Source organism: Nicotiana sylvestris, chromosome 5 (genome assembly GCF_000393655.2).
Source record: "Nicotiana sylvestris chromosome 5, ASM39365v2, whole genome shotgun sequence".
NCBI lineage: Eukaryota > Viridiplantae > Streptophyta > Magnoliopsida > Solanales > Solanaceae > Nicotiana > Nicotiana sylvestris.
Window position 1 is genome coordinate 115,237,009 of NC_091061.1, and position 15,226 is coordinate 115,252,234.

At 34.8% G+C, this 15,226-nt stretch overlaps 1 protein-coding gene across 2 annotated transcripts; it reads right to left on the reverse strand.

The window, feature by feature from the left end:
• Positions 1-4,342: 4,342 nt before the first annotated feature.
• On the reverse strand, positions 4,343-13,610 carry LOC104214241 (protein PHOSPHATE STARVATION RESPONSE 1-like). Of its 2 annotated transcripts, none has more exons than XM_009763892.2 (8): positions 13,369-13,610; positions 9,232-9,983; positions 8,457-8,631; positions 8,295-8,371; positions 8,168-8,207; positions 7,793-7,850; positions 7,241-7,310; positions 4,343-4,831 (listed from the first exon to the last, which is right to left on the reverse strand). In XM_009763892.2, exons 2-8 carry the CDS (start codon positions 9,847-9,849, stop codon positions 4,469-4,471), a joined length of 1,401 nt encoding a protein of 466 aa, XP_009762194.1. In that variant the 5' UTR covers positions 9,850-9,983; positions 13,369-13,610; the 3' UTR covers positions 4,343-4,468. The 2 variants fall into 2 exon arrangements, with proteins under 2 accessions (XP_009762194.1, XP_070030703.1); XM_070174602.1 differs by having other exon boundaries at positions 9,232-9,995; positions 13,369-13,395.
• Between the last annotated feature and the right edge of the window lie 1,616 nt (positions 13,611-15,226).

Below are 15,226 nucleotides of genomic sequence, written 5' to 3' on the forward strand. Positions count from 1 at the left end.
AACTGTCTCCCCTTTTAAAAATAATAAGGAGTCCAAGGCATTCATTGCAACCTCACCTTTAGGCAAGAGATACAAAACCTCCTTTTTATTATCCAAGAGTACAAGACATACATTGTGTCCTTCCTTTAGGTAAGAGACACAAAACCTCCTCTTACAACAACTTATCCTTAGCATTAATTTAGTGTTAGTAGTATCAAAAGGAAAATCTCCAACACTAGTATACACTTGTAAAGGATAATTTGGACATAGTACATTGAGAATATTTTAATGACTCAAATAAATAGACTACTTTGATGGAAACTATCTATTAATCATAACTCTCAATCCATGTATTGAATGATCTCACATGTATGTAGTTTTAAGAATTTTCAGTGACTCCAAATAAATAGATCACTTTGGTGGAAACTATTTATTAATCATAAATTCTTATTTGGCTAATATAATATACATGTAAAATTAAAATAGAGTCCGTATATGATTAAATATTTTAGTATTTATTAAATTAATTCTCTAATAAAATCAAGAAAAGTTTCATAATTATATTATTAACGTTCACAGTACGTTAACAAACAAGTTATAAAAGGACAATATTTATAATATCACGTAAGTGCTGAATCAATTTCAACTAAGCACTTTCAAGGTCCTTTTACTATCACAAGAAAAGTTATAATTCAGAATGTTTGGCAAGAGAATATTCTATAGGGATTGTGGCCCCAGGAACTTAACAGAATAGAAAATATCAACTACATACACCAAAAGACAAAGTCAAGTTATCTCAAAATATTAGGTTAAAACAGAGTTTTCTTGGAACAGTACAATCCATCACTTTGCGTCGCTATGTGTATTAAATTAACCAATCACAAATTTCTTTCTTACACAACTATTTCAATAGCCGATAGCTTCAAAACCTAACGTTTTTTTTTCTTTCTTTTGGATCGGTTCCAAGCAAATCAACAATATTTCAGCGGAAAGTATTGTGATTTTTACATCAATTAACAAAACTGCTATGTACTTTAATTTCACTGGTAAAAGGACCAATACAAGAGATAAAACAACATTGAAACTTCAAAAATAACAGTTCATCGATGACATGAGACTACTGCTTTCTAACCCATGATAAGAACAATTGATCTCAATCCCAAACTATGGTGGCTCTGATACCAACTGTAAGATTATTAAATCGCAGCCATAGCAGAGATTAAGACACAATTATGCAATTAATCTAGAGTTAGAGTTCAAGGAAGCGTACCGTTAAACTCCATGGATTCAGCAGGAACAACTACCGACGATCAAGTCTGATACCAACTTCCACGATCAACTAGCTACGCGCTCTCATAGCCTAGAGAACTTGACTGATGGGACGTTTACCGTTACCACGTATTCAAGAGGTAGAATACGCTAGGTTTTTTCTAATAGCTAGGGAAAGGGGGGTTGCCTCTATTTATAAAAAGCGTCTACCCATCACAGGCCAATAGTTATTGGGCCTTACTTATCCACACACACAATATTTAATATTAGGCCTTTTTATTTATCCACCACTTGGGACACGTCACTATTCTTTCAGGCTATAAACAATTAACGTAAGTCCAAAGTCTAACATTAAATACATGACTAAACGCTAATTATTTAAAAGTATTATATCAAGCAAGCGTGAACCTAATTATAATAATGTATATATTACTAGTATGTTTTAGAAAATATTATTTGCAAACACGACACGAAAAGATGCTATGTGAAGCGCGGGGACAAATACACTCACTATCAAATTCATGATTGTTGTGAGAGTGAGGTGATATCTCGGAAAAGAATAAACTGAAGAGAGGCAAATTTGGACTTATTCTCAAGCAATTGAGAAGAAATGGAAACTAATTAATGTGTATGGCGTTGAATTGGAATTGCAAACTTAAAAAACTACGTACATGGTGCCCACTCTCAAGGATAAGACTATGGAGACAGCTGCTGCTACTACTACTACTCGAGTTTGACATCAAATTTTGAACCTCTTATTGAGAGTTGTGACCTCCCATTATTCACAAAATTCGACTTCTTTTTTTTTTTTTTTCCTTTTGCCAGTAGCCTAGGAAGATATTATCAACTTAATTGTCCCAACAGAATCTAACATCAAATATATTATAACCTATTGCAGTTGATACCCTGCTTTATTTTTTATTTGACTTATTATGGTCAAAATTATTTGTAGTTATCATTTAGGTTATTTGATAGTGAATTATGGTCAATTAAATATATACAGTGTGTAAAAGTTAAATTCGTCCTAAAAGTATTAGTGACAAATATCAATACCTTTGCTTGTTTGTTTGTGGATATGGAGAATCAAAATTAATCAGATTGAAAAACTAGCTTTTTATGATTACATTGACAATGATATGGTAAAAGGAGAATTACAGAGGGGCTCAATGTATAGCTAGGATGGCCTCACGTACGTAATTAGTTTATTAAAGGGTTTTCACTTATTAAATATATGATACTGTATGCTCAACAAAAAGTACTTATTTTTATATGATTAATAATGAATTTCCTTGCAAGTGTAAATACAAAATAGTCTACCCTTGCTCTAAATTTGTAAAATATTTGGGAGACATGAGTGACGGAGATGGTCTTAAGGATTTGATCTCGAAGCATCTACTAGGTTAATTAGTTTGTAAGCAAACAGAAAATCCATCATTTAATTAAATGAAAATTGTAGTACTTGCAATGATGAAAATTATTAATTAACTTAAACGGTTAATAGTCAAACAATTCTACCACCACAAACGGGGTATAAATGACATTTTCTAGCGATAGGCATCTAACTAAATTGGAACACTCCAAAATTTCTGATGTGACTCAGTATTAGATTTTGTCAAACATATCATTAAATTTGTTTCAATGGGCAAAAAGTAAACGTGATTACCTCACTTACAAAAATTAGAATTCCAAGCATTGAAAACTCAAAAGGTCCTAGTAAATGTCGATGGAAATATGTCTAATTGGTTGTATTATCAATGCATGGCCTATTGGCCTAAAACGGCCAAAATAATAGTGGGAACACAATGTAATATTGTTTGATTTGGATCGAGCTTACACGATTTTTTATTTTTTTTTTCAAAAAGCTCACGTCATTAAAAGTATCCAACATAGCAAACCATTTAAGAAAATTTCTAAAGAAGTATGGACTAGACTCTCTATTAGATGTCTATTCCAAAAACTTATATTGTGTCCAATTTCTTGCAACTACGTGACATAATATACTAACATTGACGCATTGAATAAGACTTAGTTGAATATTTTAAGGTAGAATTACATACTTAAATGCCACATTTAGTTTGGCATTTTATACATGCCCATTTGTCTTCTATCCCACCTCATCCTCTGTCGGAGAAATGATGAGAGACATTAATTATTCATAATTCATATGTCACTCATTTTTATCTCATTGCGTGTCAGTACCTCCAAGCCTGGATATAGATTTAACTCTGTTAACTAAGACATGATAAGTATGGTTGATTAAGTGCCTTAATTATATACATTTCGGTTGACAGCTGAATCAACTGTGACAAATGACATTAAACGAAAAACACAAATGTTTGATCATCAATTGTCAGCAATCGATGATTTCCAACTAACGGTTCATTATTTAATTGATCTTTCTACTCTATCCTAGAGTTATCAATATTTATAACAGATGTTCCTATATATCTAGCAGAACGTTATTAGATCAAATGACAAAGCCATTACTGAAAAAAAGATGATGTTTTCTGGATGAAATGAAAATTGAATTGATGTAACAGCAAGAAATATTTCCTATTCTTTAACCGGAAAGAAATGTGGTCATGAAAGAGGGATTAACTAAAACAAAATTGATGAGGCTGTAGAGTCATGAAAACGCTTAGTTCTTCCATATTTTAAACCTCAACTCCATGAGAGAATATATTACTGCTAAAACATACAAGAATTGAAATCTTAGTTCAAAAAACTATGTATGGATATTATGATTTGCATAAACAAGAATTCTTGAACAACAAACAATCCGGTCATATACACGCACTCATCATCATTGCCTCCTTGATTCGTCTTCTGTATCATACTATCCTGTATATAGTGGCTCTAATTTTGTAACAATCACTTCTATATAAAACAAAGTACAGCAACTTGATGAAATATGAAATTCTTACTACACATGGTCTAATTTTTACTCTTTTATCCCTAGAGTTCCTTTTTTATTACTATCTTGCAAAGACTAATGGTCTTTCATGTAGCTTGAATAACTGTGAATCGAAACGCTAACTCTTAATAGATATTGAAAGTGATTGCAGGTAAACACCTATTTGGAAATGCAAAGAGGTAGAAAGACTGATTGGATTATAATCCAGAAATCTTTTTTTTACAAGTCTGTCAACAACATTGACACCACAATTCACATTACAGCTATCCTTGCTACAAAGCTACAATTACAAGAGTCTGTCAAGGCTCATGAAGGTAACATTTCCTCCGATTTTGCACCTTCTGTTGTAAGGGAACTTAAGTCTCTAACGTCCAAGCCATGATTCTCACAAGCTTTCCTTTTGGGCAACTTTCGTTCATTGTTCTTGGAAAGATCCTCCAGAGATCTTGAAGCATCACCTGAACCATGTCCAATGCTGACATGATCCTGCTCGGAGGCATCTGATTTATCATCAGGAGGGGAATGTTTTAGTTCTGTGGATGGTGAAGGAGGTTCATCTGATTTTGATGATGACACATTTAGTTCTTTCCCCATGTTTTTCGTCTTCTCAAACATCATTTGAAGGTATTTCCCCTGTTCTTCAATCCGCAGTTGTAACTTTCTTTGGATCTGAGGAAAGAGGTATCTTATTAGAATGATCAATTATCCCATCAAATGCAAAATATTAAAGACAAACCGGTAATCAAGGTTTCTGCTCATTATAAAATAAAATACGAAGTATTATTAACACATAACCTGACGTATCAAACACCATCTTGATCGGATGGCCAACAAAAGGGTACTTTTCGCTCAGGGAATTTTAATATAAAACTACGATGAACAATAAAGATACACCAGTTATCAAGGTTTCTGATTGATTCTCAAGAAACAGCAACGGGAGAATGTGATCTATAAACATTAGAAAAGAAAGTATAGAAAAGAAAGTAAGAGAAAGATATATATTACTTAACCTACGGATTGTAGTCTGTAGAGGGCCACACTTTTTCGAATTTTCTTTTGTTCTGTTTTTTATGCTTTTGCTCACATGTACAGTATTATCAGCACTCTCTTTGTGCTGTTCTATTAACACAATCATTACCTTTTAAAAAAAAAAATACTTGACACATTGCCAGACCTATCAACACCATCCAGATGGTCTATAAAATGGAATTTTTTCCTAAAGAAGTTATTTTTCCCTTGGGAAGATTTACCATAAAACTTCTATAGATATCGAGCATACAAATATCACTTTGCACTTCTAAAGAAGGATATTAGCTACGGAGGACTCAATCTACTGCAACAGTATAACTCAAAATGACAAATATATCACGACTGACACCAAAATACTGAGAAACTAGGATATCTTGCATGGTTTCTAGAAGGAAATTTATCCAAGACGATGGCAATAAAAGCTGCAGGTATCCAAAATTTGAAAGAGGGAAACCCTGAAGATTGTCTGGTAACCAGATAAGACAAAGTAATAGAGATTGTTGTTATTGGCAAACAAATACGTTATTCACAATATATTCTACTTATTTTTATGCAATATTGAGGAGAAAGTGATTATGTTTCAGAAGGAAACGTCAATCTAACTCTAAGCCATACAGAGCATTTTATCAAATAGACATCTCAAATTTTAATAAGGTCAACCAAGCACCCGATTGTTAAATTATATCCAAGCTTGTAATCCATATATTATCTACTTCCCATCTAAGTTGCTTGGACACGAGTGCGGGTGTCTGACACGAGTGCGGATCTAGAGGTCGGATCCTTCCCAATGTAAATTCTAAGATTCCGGGATGCGGATCTCATATTTTAATAAGGTCAACCAAGCACCCGATTATTAAATTATATCCAAGCTTGTAATCCATATATTATCTACTTCCTATCTAAGTTGCTCGGACACGGGTGCGGGTGTCCGACACAAGTTCGGATCTAGAGGCCGGATCCTTCGAAATGTAAATTCTAAGATTTGGGGATACGGATCCTAGTACGGATACAGGTGCAGGGATCCGGCTAAAAATTGTTCAAAAGAATAAAAATATAGAAATATCTCTAAATTATGAGAAATTTTGTGGAATACTCATGTATAACTTGTAAAGTGTAGATATTTTTTTTTATTCTCAAGTTATAGATAAGTAAATGATTGATTTCCTAGATAACGTATGCTATTTTCTTCAAATTTACCCTAATTTTAGTTCTGATTTCGGGAACCAAATTGTATCTCATCTCAAATTTTTCCGTCCGTCGTGGTCAAAGTACCCAAAATTGTTTGATCAGATCCAGTACGGATCCCATACCCACACCCATACTAGTGTCATGTCGACACAGGGGCGGCACCTAAACAGTCGTGTCGAAGCAACTTAGCTTCCCATATTATATAGAGTCCATTTGGGTTAGTTGATTAAAAGTAGTTGATAAGCATCAACTGTTGAAAAGCCCATTTCGGTGCTGAAAATAATTTGATAAATAAGCAGTTATATTTTTGGATAGAAGTACTGAAATTGATAATATGTAGTTAGTGTGTTTGGTAAGAATGTGTTAATGAGCACTTTTTCTATTAAAAATATTGATCCTTAAAGTCATTTACAAAAAATATAACTTTAAAAGTATTTTTATATAAAAGGACGAATTACGAAAATAGAATAGCGATATAATTAAAACTATGATTTAGAAAGAGAATTTCGGAGATTACAAAAGACATTAGAGATAAAATCGTAAAAGACTTGGTCAAAGTTGGGGGTGATCAACTTATGGCTTTTGGCCGAATATTTACCACACGTGCAGATAAGCCAACAAGTGCTTATAAGCCGGTTTAACCCGCTTATAAGCTTAGCCAAACAACCTCTATGCTTATGCTTGTTCTTATCAAAATATGAGATGACCAGCTAAGAAGTATCCGCCAATATGCTAATACATCTGCCCCTCTCCTCATGTTCAGGAGACTTGTCTTCTCAATTGACAAGAAAATCAGGTGCAATAAAAGCAAGAAAGAATAGATGCAACGAATACTGCTGGAGTCTTTAATCATTCACATACCTCAAGTTGTTCATGAAGCTGCTTCTGCACTTCCATCTGCATTTTCAATGCTTCTGTTATTCCCATAGTCCTGTAATCAGATTCCACATTAAGATTTAACAATTGGTTGCAAATTTCAACAGAAAAAAGAAAGTGCTCTCTCCAAGGAATTTTGGAATTTGCAAGCTGAATGAGATTTGAAATAAACTGCTCTGACGAAGTCTTCCTATGTTGCACAAATTAGTCCTTATATTTGTGTTGAATGACCGGGGCATGCACAAACTTCCATATAAAGTACCAAAGTTGTAAAAGATACCTTCACCGATATTCTTGGACTTAATTCTTCTTATAAACAATTTGTAAACATTATAATATTACTCCTCAGCTTCATGACTAGTTAGCAGTCATACTAAGTCAACTAAATATGGATAGAGGGATAAACGTCTGTGCAGCTAAAATGACATGTCTTAATAAAGATATTCACTACAAATGACATAGAGGAAAAATAAGCAGTTATCCAAGATCGGTGATGCATTAGTAATATGTTTCAATATAAGCAGAGAAATGACTTACGTTTTTAAGTCCAGAGATGGCATCTCCGTGACGATAGTTGGCTTCTTTTCTGAAATTCCTGTAATGACAGTCCATTCCTCAATTTCAATAAAATATCTACTCAGCATCAGCAAGGTTAACTTAGTCTCTCCAACATTAATTCACATTCACGCATTTCATTGACTCAAGGAGAAGGAATGGTGGGCAGGAAATACTAGCACAACTAATTTTATTACAAAGAAATATCTTGTAGAATGACATGAGAATGTAGCTGAAGTATGGTAATTCGTTCTCAATGCCCAAGGAAAGATATTCCGAGAGAATAAGTAGAATATGGTGCAACAAATGCCTGATCTATGCAAAAGTTTATAAAGTAATCAATGAGGCAACTTCTACCTTCAGAGGGATCTGGTTTGTATCTGGCAGTCCTATATTTCTGAAATTCAAAGAAATGTATAAAGTGAATAATTTTGTCACCTGATACTGCAGCAGGAAAAAAGTCAGTGAAGAGGTTTAATTATACCTGCAAGTGGCTTTTAACATGATAGATGGTTAAGCTTTCCACGTTCATGAGCTTCAAGACACCCTTCGGAGTAGCTTCTGCAAAGTAAGATTGTGAGTAAGATACAGTAAAGTCATCCGAACCCTTAAAAGATCATATCTTCAAAATGAAGAGGCTACACACTTTCGCTGCCACCAAGCTTATTGACAGCTTCTACAAAGACTTCGTGAAGCTCTGGCGTCCACCTCATTCGAGGCTTAGATGTGGAAGATGATGGGCTACCAACTGGGCAGCTTTGCCCCGATGAAGCAGGAGCAGGAGGAGGAAGTTGCGGCTGTTTTGCAGGGATCTCAGACAGCTGACATGAGCATTAGAAACTTATGTTAACTAAGAACATGAAGAAAAAAAAAACTAATATCGTCAAATCCGAAATGATTCTTAGCATAATGCACTTGGAAGGAAACACTAGACGAGCTTAAAGAAAGTGAAATGCACATTTTTCTTGCTTTGGAGTCTAAAACCTATTCTGTTTAACAATAACTCAGCATTTCAATATACAAAGGAAGTTTTAATTTAACAGCAAAGGTTATGTTGGTGAGGCCAAAACCCATGAAAAAACTTTCACCTTTGCGCCTTGTTGAAAGTGAATGTCAAGCTTGTACAGAATTTAACAAAACAAATAATACAGGGAAATCAAATGGAGAAAGAGTTCATATGACAAGATTAAGAATGTAACGCAACGAAAAATATGGAGTCCTTACTTAGAACTATATATTGATGTATTCTACCTTTTTTAACAAAGATATATGGATGTATTCTACTTCTCGCAGCTTGGCGTAAACTGGATGATATTCTGTTAAATAAGCTATTAGAATTTATTAGCTCTCTCCTTTTAGTTTCCCTTCGTTTCTCTTCCTTTCCCTAGATTCCTTAAATAGGTAAAGCATAACGAACAAACCTTAGGTTCTGGATCTGGAAAATTGACATCTAATAGGATATCACTCCAGCTTGAACCGAGAGTGTCATCATCGTTAATTAGCTGATCAGCCCAGTCTTGCCAATCAGATCTCTTAACACCATCATCGGATGCCATGACGCTGGCAAGGCTTTCCACTTGGCCATTTTGAACAGGAACATTTGGAGGAAAAGCAAGAAACTCATGAAATGAATTCTGTTTGTGGTTCCCCAAGGGGTTGGTATTCAACGAGGTAGAATGTAAACTTGAGCGTGAAGCTTGGCTGGTTGACATAGAAGCCCCACTTGAGATAAATGGATAGTAACGTGGCCGAGTTTCTTGAGGAGAGGAAGGTAAAAAGTGAAAATCTCTGTGGGGTCCAGAAGTGGACGACAATAGGTGCCCAACTGTTCCACTCTTAGATGTCGATGAAATTGCCCGTGGAGAAATGAAGCTTGCAGTTAGCTCCTTCTCCGAGATAACATGAAGAGAATCTGGCAATTTGGGAAATCTCTCCTCCAATTTGGGCAAACTGGGTAAAGACGTTGGCGTAGTTCCAGAGACACCCATGCTATTGTGCTGTGCTTCACTAGATCTTGGCATATATAATGCAGGCCGCATGTTGATTTTTGTCCATAAATTGAACGGACGAAACTGACTTTATACTAATACCACAGTTTCCGAAATTTCTGTGCTACCCAATCAATAAAACGATTTTGAAGATGATGGCTCTCGAGCCTCTACACCCTGTGCATCTGTAGAAAGAACTAACAAAGTTCAAATCAAAACAATTGGAGCAGAGCTGCATATGCGCTAGATAAAATTGAGAACCAACAGCTTTAAATTTATTATGTCCATCCATATATATTTGACACAGTTCGAGTTTTGAGGACAAATTTCGAGATTGGCAATGATATGTCTGATCAATCAACAATGATACTATTTCAAAATATTTGGTCTGCAACCATTATGTGGAGCAGTATATTACATGTAGTTTGTAATCTTTCATGCAGCACTTCACTTTGAGAATTTAGTCGACTTGATTCCAGAAAGAAAATAGTATCAAATAAATTAAATGAATGTAAAAAAAATTTAACAGTTAGAGAAGTTGAAATGTTCATCGTCAATGGAGGATAAAACATCATATTAAGAGTTTTCAGGTGTTTAGAACGAGCCTCAGCATTTGACTTTACTTGACAAAAAAATTTGGCATTTAGGCCTTGTCCTATAATGACACAACACTTTAAAATCAACAAGAATTTCTAGATTTGTCATGGAAAGCATAAGGATTTTTAGACGTTACATTAGAAAAGGCACCTTAGCAATGGATATTATACAGCATGAATTTTTTTTCTGACAAATACTCATAAATCATGAAGAAAATACACATCAAATGAAGATACAAGAAACAAAGTCTCCAAAGGCATCACAATGATGTGGAATAAAATTAGACTTGAATCACCATGGTGAAAAGGTCAATCACCTACCCAACCAGCAAAATTAAACGAAGAAGAACCAGTATGCAACATCACAACACTAAAATCCTTCAGAAATAATAGGATCTACTAGAACATTTTTACAATGACATGAGCACGCAATTCAAAGAAGTTCTTGATTGCCTAGCTAATGCTACCGTCGCAATGTCTCACAGATAATGATAAATTTACACACAATCTTCAAGCTATCATCATATGCATCCAACAAAATCAAATCTATACAACAACAACAACAACAACAACAAAAAATACAGTGGAATCCCACAAATGGGGTCTGGGGACGGTAGTGTTTACGCAGACCTTACCCCTACCCTGGAACAACATTGGAAAAGTATATAAGAATATTTTTGGTGATATATTAATTTTATTTATAAATGTTGCACCAAGTTGGTGTTGACACTTACAAGTATACTTTAAGTCTCCCAAAATTAGTCAATCATCAATGCTAGAGGGTAATTCATGTTTACATCATAAATACAATATAAGCAAAAGAGAACAATTAGCATGCCAATGAACTTTCAACCCCCTCAAAAGTTCTTCTATGTCTTTCTCTTCATACGCCAAATAACAAGAAAGGCTGCCGTTTTCCATAAACTCTTCCTGCTACCTCCCAGCCTTTGTTTCCGCCAACTATTCATCATCTTTCCATTATTCTGGAATGGACCAACTCGACATTAAACATGGAGTATACCAATGCACATGACTCCGAAGTGAAGCTATAATGTAGCAAAAGGCGGTCAGTGTCCTTTCCCCGTTGCTTGCAGAAGGAACAGCATCTGATGGTTATATATCTTCTTATTCATAAGTTGTCTGCCACTGGAATAGCATCCCACAGACCTACAGTGCAATCCACCTAAAATTTGCCACCTTTACTTGTGCTCTAAATTTCCATAATGATCTCCATGCGAGTCTTGATTCACTTTCAATGAACAAATGACTATAAAATGACCTGACCATCAAGCATTTTGTCGATGATCTTTCCTCATCAATTTATTGTCCTTCCCTAATTATTTTTGACTATATAGCCAATGCTTCCAACTATTTGTATTCTTGTTACTCAGAAGATTATAAAGACTATAGCTGCATTTACTTAGAATATTGTCATGCTCAAAAAGATTATGTAGACTTGCTATGTTAACTTAGTCTGCTCCCTTCAAATTCTATAAAGTGATAAAACTTACATAATGCCAACTTTATATCCAAGTAGCTATTGGGATCTTGATTGAACACAGAAACATAACATTCTATCAAGAGGTGTGCTCTTGTCTGTCAAGTGTATTCAGTTAGACCGTAAGACATTTAGCTTCATTAAACCATGTGGGGCATACGGTGGTTTCCTATGATCTACATGTAGTGGGGCTATATTCTCTTTCATGCATCCCTCGACTGTTCTCCAACGATATTGAAGATTTGAAGTGCTATGTTTCATTGATGTTTTTGTAGAGTGGGATGAATAGTGCCTTCAATTTCTACTGTTCTGCTAAAGAGCTTGACATACGATATTGTGATAAAATATTTATCTGACAATGATAAGCCACATTCTTTACCCGATAAAATGAATTTGTGTCTACTATGATTTTGACATCTGAATGGAAGATCTTTTGATAATTAAGAGAGAGCATCTTTGACATACACAACACTAGGAAGCTTGCTGCAGAATGACTGTAGGTATATGAAAAACTGACCATGAGCAGCAAAAGAATAGAAAATTGCCACTGACTAGTATGTAAAATTGGGAAACATAAAGCAGTGGAGAAGGTTTGAAGGTCAAAGAATTCAAAGTAAATGTTGCTTCAAGGATCACATAGAAAAAACTCCTTAAGCTGCATTAAGCACCAACAAAGAAACCAATACATTTTCAGATCAAAGTAGGACACCAATAAAGAATCTTCTCTCGTTTTTAAAGAACATTACATGAATAGACTCCTACTTAGGAATTAACCAATTCTTGAATCTTAAGACAAGCAAGGTAGCTAAAGCTGATAAGCATTAACAGCTGCTGCTAAATTGATGAGACGACTCTAACATCAATAGCTGCAAAACACAAGTATAGAAGTACAATCAAAATGCCAAGCAAGACATCCAGTGACCAACCCAAAAATTCAATGGCCACAACTCAACCATAGCCAACTCCACCTTCCAATTTCATTAATTACACCCACCCATCACACAAAAAATTACCACTTCCTCTTATAACAAATCACTACAGTTTCAATTAAGTAGGGCCCACACACCAATTATAACAACAATCTCCTAAACAAAAAAAGCCCGGTGTACTAAGCTCCCACTATGTGCAGGATCCGAGGAAGGTTCGGACCATAAGGGTCCGTCTCAGCATGAATTTATGCTAGAGGCTGTTTCAACAGCTACTAAACAAAAAGAAAAAAAGAGAAAAAAAAAGGGAAAAGTAGGAACCACAGAATTGTTCTACTAGAGTTTCCAAGAATGAAGAAAGCAATAAAATCAAATCTTTAGAAAATAAAGATTAAGAAAAGAAAAAGGAGCAACATTTCAAAGAATTAGCAACAAGACAGTTCAAAGAAAGCAAAATACTCAAACAAGCACATGGTCAAATCCAATAAAATAGCAAAAGAATCAAAGAGGGAGGGTAAAGGAAGAATTACACATGGGATAAGAACTGAACCTTAAGAATCTGAGTAACAAACGCTGTTGGCTGTCGAATCCAAAGCTGGCAGATGCAAATAAAGAAGGGATCTTTGGGCTAAAAAAATATGTGGGCAAATTAGTTTCTTGACTTTATTATATCCAATATTTGATTTGAGCAATGATTATTGGCCTAGTAGCTCCTGCTTTTATTTTAGTCTTGTCTCTTTCTGACTCTTTACCCTTATGTTGGGGCGTCCAATAATTTGCGTGTGGCAAATTGTGTAAGCAAATTGGTGTACTTGTTCATTTCATTGTCCCACTTGGGTTGTATTAACGGTTGAAAACTGATGATGTTATTGTTTTGGTGATTTATGAATAAAATATTGGTTATTTTGATGTGTCACTCTCGTGAGGCCCGATTAAAGCGGCCATTATTATACCCTCCCCGTTCTATTTTAGGTCACCATTTTTCTTTCAAGATGATATTTTTTTATATTTAAAAATAATTTAAACTTAAATATAAAATAAATTATTGACACCCAAAAAGTTTGGGATTTTGTTTTTAGAGGATAGGCTGTGTTGGAAAAGGTTTTTTTTTTTTTTTTAAATTAACTATTTGATATATCAAGTATTGACCTTGACATCTTAGTAAATTTGAATTATTTGGTTTAAATTCCAGTTACTTTATAACATGTTTTATATCCGCAGAACTAGTTCATGTATTCATTGATTGTATTTTGTTTCAGGTATCTATCAGAATTATTAATAGAACTGTAAAACCATTCCCTACGAAGCACCATGAATATGATTGATGAAAATTACCTTTATTAAGTCGTATACTGTTACATGTCTTGTTTGGCGCTAAAAATAACGAAATACGATTCGTAACGAGCGAATTTAAAATTTAAGTTCTATAAGTTTATTTTGTTACTAAATGTCACACCTCCTTTTTGCGCGCCCCGCCCCGAAGGGTAGAATGCGCGAGGGAGTTTTTCCAATTTAAGTGACAATATTCGAAATGAGATTATTTATTTAATTCAGAGTCGCCACTTGGGAAAGGTTTGGTTTTTGGTGTCCCAAGTCACCGGTTTATCTTGAATCCCAAATCGAGGAAATTTTCGACTTTTCCACATGAAGTCTGCGAACCAGAAATTCTAAGTAAGGAATTCTGTTGACCCGAGGGAAGGTGTTAGGCACCCTCGAGTCCCGTGGTTCTAGCACGGTCGCTTAAATTGTTATAATGGCTAAATATCTGATTTAAATACATGTTTTGACTTATGTGCTTTTATTAAGTTTAAACCGCTTTTATTATTATCATTTATCTTTATAGAATTGCAACGTCGTGAAAATGCATCTCGAACCGCGTCACAATCAATGCACCCGTAGTTGTTAACACATTTCGACTCCGTTGAGATTTGGATTCGGGTCACATCAATGTGCACCCGAGTTTAAGAATGTAATTTAATTAAGCCGCGCCTAAAGAGTCTAACCGCGTTATTATTTTCGGGGAAGGCCATGAAATTCACTAAACGGCCTGTCCTGAATTCTAAATATTTATTATGGTTAGTTATTGAGGGCCCCGCAATTTGCATTTTTATCTGCCGAGGCTCGTCTCTATTTTAGAAAGGATATCCTAAAGCGGCTACATTTCTAAATGCGTTTGTCTAAAAATAGAAGAAGAAAGACACACGTTAATTCAAGTATATGCTTTGGCCTAACCCAGATCCTTGTCAATTTCTGATTAATTACTTATAACATGGAGAGACGTCATACCCTGTGCAACATGCTTTTAATTGGACAAAGAAGTCACATGCGAGATCGACGAAATACAACACTTAATCCGAACAACATCCTAAAATCGGATTTAAATTAACTTGCTTAAACAGGATTAAAGA